Source organism: Apium graveolens, chromosome 5 (genome assembly GCF_009905375.1).
Source record: "Apium graveolens cultivar Ventura chromosome 5, ASM990537v1, whole genome shotgun sequence".
NCBI lineage: Eukaryota > Viridiplantae > Streptophyta > Magnoliopsida > Apiales > Apiaceae > Apium > Apium graveolens.
This window is the reverse complement of record NC_133651.1, coordinates 294,619,166-294,623,697: the sequence shown is the minus strand read 5'-3', so window position 1 is coordinate 294,623,697 and position 4,532 is coordinate 294,619,166. Positions and strand designations below refer to the sequence as shown.

At 35.7% G+C, this 4,532-nt stretch overlaps 2 protein-coding genes across 2 annotated transcripts; both read left to right on the top strand.

The window, feature by feature from the left end:
* The first annotated feature begins 232 nt into the window (after nt 1-232).
* Nucleotides 233-1,482, top strand: LOC141661053 (putative nucleoredoxin 1). The gene is made up of 3 exons (XM_074468034.1): nt 233-410; nt 509-642; nt 851-1,482. Exons 1-3 carry the CDS (start codon nt 233-235, stop codon nt 1,403-1,405), a joined length of 867 nt encoding a protein of 288 aa, XP_074324135.1. The 3' UTR covers nt 1,406-1,482.
* Nucleotides 1,483-2,270: 788 nt separating this feature from the next.
* LOC141723686 (putative nucleoredoxin 1-1) lies at nt 2,271-3,560 on the top strand. Its single transcript, XM_074525547.1, has 2 exons — nt 2,271-2,749; nt 3,037-3,560. The coding sequence occupies exons 1-2, from the start codon at nt 2,318-2,320 to the stop codon at nt 3,523-3,525; spliced, it is 921 nt and encodes a 306-aa protein (XP_074381648.1). The 5' UTR covers nt 2,271-2,317; the 3' UTR covers nt 3,526-3,560.
* Nucleotides 3,561-4,532: the final 972 nt, after the last annotated feature.

Below are 4,532 nucleotides of genomic sequence, written 5' to 3'. Positions count from 1 at the left end.
ATAATTATATGTTTATATAATTTTAATATCATATATGTATTTAGTTTCGGATTCGAATATCCCGGATTCGGGTACGGATAATATCCGCTTTATTTCGGATACGGATAATATCCGCTTTTTCACAGATACGAGGATTTTTCGGACGAAGATTTTCGAATTTTTTGTACAACCCTACCAATAATGACATGATATATGAATATGATGTACTCCATTGTTTCGATAGTTTATTCCAATGAGGGGTTTGGGAAGATTAATTGTTGGAGGAAGATTTCTAACCAAACCTACAAATACACGTAACTTGACTACTCGTATATTCAGAAAAATAAATAGTACTCCATGTACATCAAGAACAATAAGTAGCAGATATGCCTATGCTTATCGAAAAAGCTGTTATGTGTTTCAGTTTAGAGGTAATTAATGAGTTATCTAGCCTTTTCAATCTTGTAATCTTGTGTTTTGGTTAGTTATTAAGTCTTGTTTATAACATCATTAAATTTTGGCTTGACAGGATATTTTCAAAGTACAGTCTACCATACTGAAGTTGCAGGACGAACAGAGTTGAAGAAAGGAGACATCATCAGTTTAAATGAGCTTCTCTTCACCAGTAACAGAGATTACCTTGTCAAAAACAACAACCAACATGTAATTTGTTCTCAGTGTCACTTTCATAATATTCAGTTACGTAGAATGTTATTTAAGTTCGTTCATGATATAAGTAAGTAGTATGCGATATACCATAAGACTTGCAGTTATGTTCTGTCTAGAATTATATGTTAGGACTAGGATACTGGCATCTGCAATGCCAAATTATGAAACAACCCACATTCTCATTTGTTTGACTTATTTTTAGGTTAAGGCCGACGAGTTGAAAGGCAAAGTTGTTCTTTTGTATTTTATGCCACTATCTGGTCACTGTATCCCATACAACAACAAGGACGCGTTCTCTGCGGATTTGAAGGACGTCTACAATGATCTACTGCCACTCAATAATTTTGAGGTGGTTTTGGTTGTCCAGGATGATCATTGTGAAGGACAAATTATACCAGTTTCTTCTACAACAGACCCTCAGGAGGAATTCAAAGATTTGTTTTCTTCAATGCCATGGACCGCCATTCCATTTTCAGATGCAGGATCCAGGAAACGTATTGAAAACCGCCTTTTCAAGCGTGAAGAATATGGTCCACCTGTCATGTTCGTCATTGACTCAACAGGGATAATTTTGCAAACTCATCATGTCTGGGATATTTTACGGGATTTTGGAGCCTTAGGCTTTCCTTTTAGTGATACCAGAATAAATTTTTTGCAGGCTGAAGATGATGCAGCCGCTAAGAACCCCTCCTTGAACACACTATTGGCCTCCCCCCAACGTAGCTATGTCATTTCGAACAAAGGAGATCAGGTATGATGTAACTTTTTGTAGCTTGCATATTTTGAATAAAATACAAGTTTCTCTGCCCATATAAGACGAAAGAAAAATGAGAAGGTAGTAAACTTGCCTTAGTTATATCATGTTTACAGGTTTTAGTAGCACTTCTGCTGATTGTTCAGTAACTAGATCCTATTCATCTTGTACCAAAGATTGTAGGAAACTGCTGGAAAATCTTCTCCAATGTAGCTTGAAATAATGTCTGCTAAACATAAACCTGAATTTCTTTGGTAGCAGTGGCATCGTTATATATCTGAAGCTTCTCTAAAAAAAAATCCACCGTGTAATTAACTTGCAGTCATTAAACATATGAACAAGAAAACAAGCATCACCGCGGAAATAATGGATCATCAACCTAATCATTCTGGCATGGGTAAAGAAATTAAGTTAAAAAGATAGTCATTTGGAACCAAGAAAACTTAATTACAAGTTTTGTTGCGCCAGGAACCATATTAGCACGAAACAAGACAAATAGAAATATTTCCAGTATTTCATAAACATCTGGGTGCAAAAAAAGTCAGAAGTTCATTTGGATGCAAAAATTAGAAGCTTAGTTTACTAGAAAGAAAGTGCATGATCTCTATAAGTCTTCAAAGTTATATTATTATTGATCCATCTTCCCATTGCTAATGATCTGATCGTGTGTGTTGCATTTTACTAGAACTAAGTTGCCAAAAGAGTTTTAATATATTTTAACAAAGCATATGGATGTGGTTTGGAGTTTTTTTTTATGTTTTTGCTTCCATTTTATGCCCATATGCTTTGTTTTGTTATTGTAGTATGCCAAAATAACTGTCTATTAACTCAATTATTGCTGCACACTTCTAATGACAGGTACCTATTGACACTTTAAATGACAAGGTTGTAGCCCTTTATTTTTATGATGTTGATATGCCTGACCAATTTTTAAGAAACAAACTTGAGTGTGTGTATAATATGTTGGCAAAGCTGAAGAAAGACTTTGAAGTTGTGCTTATTTTCATAAGGAACTTGCATGTAGATGGTTGGGAAGAATCTTGTTGGGGAACATTTGACAGTATGCCTTGGTTGGCACTGCCATTTAGAGACGAGAGTTGTAAGAAGTTAAAGCGAATTTTCAAGTTATCAAATGATGGCCGAAATGATTCTAATAAACTTGTGATCGTTGGGCCAAATGCGGAATTTGTGGAACCATTTGGCACTAGTGTGTTGTTAAACTATAATATTTCAGCATACCCATTCACCCGTAAGAAAGCTACTGAGTTGGAGACTGAAGTAGTGAAGGAACTGAAGCTGGATATGTTAATGGATCCAGACACTGTCTTGATAGGTAATTACGGCGAGGTGAGTTCTTTAGATCTCTTAAGGTCAATTACAGGTACTTAGATACTCACTCACGCATTAAAAGCCATGCAGATTCATTAGATCTTTTTTTTTTTGCATCTTTTAAACTTTGTAAGATATCCTTATTTGATTCAAACAAATTTCTTTGAAACCCCCGTGATAGAAGCTGCACAAAAAATCCAAATTGCAGCTTTTATTACTTCTTAAAAGCTCCAGCGATTTTCTGACTACAGCATTGTTTTTCTAACTCTTCTCGAAGTGCTAACTGGTTAATTTGATTTCAACAGGTTTCTTTCTCCAAACTTTTTGGGAAGAGAGTCATGCTTGTTCTTGAAAGGTTTGATGTTGATTTTAACGAGAATAATGCATATAAAGGTTTTTTACTGATGTTAAGAGGAAGTTATCTCAAAACAAGGTATACTGATGAGTTTGAAGTGATCCGCGTCATCATAGACAATACAGAATCTTGTGGCGGTAAACACCTTAACCTTGGTCATCTAGAACGTTTGCTATCACTTGACAGGAATTTTGCAGGTATACTTGGGTTTGTAACGCTTGCAAGCAGCTTGAAACTTGATTTAAGCTCCTCCCATTTTTGGTATGGCAAGTCTCTTAGTGACTTCCAGTCCTATTTCCAAATCTTTGCCTTCGAGAGAAATGGAAGACTTGTGAGAAAAACAATGTATCCTACTTTCGAGAATTTGGAATTCCCCTTCTATGCTGGCAGTTTAGAAGAGGAGACATCGGCCCAGTTAAGTAGGATATTACTTAACTAGGGTCGGATCTACTCATAGTTAAGTTCCCTGTTTTAGAATTCAATCAATGTCTGTTTTATGATATTATAACCTCTAGACTGTTAACTTATGTACTTTTTGTTTATACTGTATTTGATCCTTACGTTCTTCTAAGAATCAAGTTTTATTACAGTATTCATTCATTTTCATGTGATTATGATACAAGGTGATCCCGGAAGTGGATGAAGAAGATGTGTTCACGAAATTACTTTAAATTATGTAAACAAATATAGACAAAGGACACATTTTAAGACAAAGTCTAAGAGGTTCTTCTACAATTCAATTGCTGTGTTTTCATGTCTGCCTTCCGTAGCTGCGTCCTGCTTAGTGTATATACTCTAATATATCCAGAATTAATCACCGTTGTAATACATTTTGTTAATCCTAGTGTAAACAACAGCCATGAATTAAGTTTCAGATTAACGAAGATGAAGATACATTGTTTTTTTACAGTAAAGAGAAATGAAGCAATATTGTTAGACAATAAAGAAAAATCAACCCAGTAAACTTTTAATACACATTCTTGTAGCCTTATATCCTCTAATCTGTAACTAACTTCTGTAACTAATTCAGTGCTGACATGGCACTAGAATGACAGCTCACACACAGCTTATACTTCATCCAGAACATTCCAATAACCCCCTCAAGATGGGGGAGGTGAAGACACCAAACCCAACTTGGACAGTAAAGCATTAAACTGAGGAGATGGTGCAACCTTAGTGAATAGATCAACAAGTTGAGAACGAGTGGGAAGATAAGTGAGTTGAATCAAACCCTCTAACACCTTATCACGAGTAAAGTGACAGTCAAGTTCTATATGCTTGGTCCTTTCGTGGAAAACAGGGTTTTTAGCAATATATAATGCAGACTGATTATCACAATGCAAGGTCACAGGCTTAAGATTGGAAACGCCAAGTTCATCTAGCAAACGAATAACCCAAGTAATTTCACTAGCTGCAGAAGCCATGGCCCTATATTCTGCCTCAGCA

Coding starts and splice junctions, on each gene's coding strand:
- LOC141661053 (XM_074468034.1), top strand. CDS start 233: ATGAGGGGTTTGGGAAGATTAATTGTTGGAGGAAGATTTCTAACCAAA. Junction 411..508: donor TTATGTGTTTCAGTTTAGAG/GTAATTAATGAG, acceptor TTGGCTTGACAG/GATATTTTCAAAGTACAGTC. Junction 643..850: donor TCAAAAACAACAACCAACAT/GTAATTTGTTCT, acceptor ACTTATTTTTAG/GTTAAGGCCGACGAGTTGAA.
- LOC141723686 (XM_074525547.1), top strand. CDS start 2,318: ATGCCTGACCAATTTTTAAGAAACAAACTTGAGTGTGTGTATAATATG. Junction 2,750..3,036: donor TGATAGGTAATTACGGCGAG/GTGAGTTCTTTA, acceptor TGATTTCAACAG/GTTTCTTTCTCCAAACTTTT.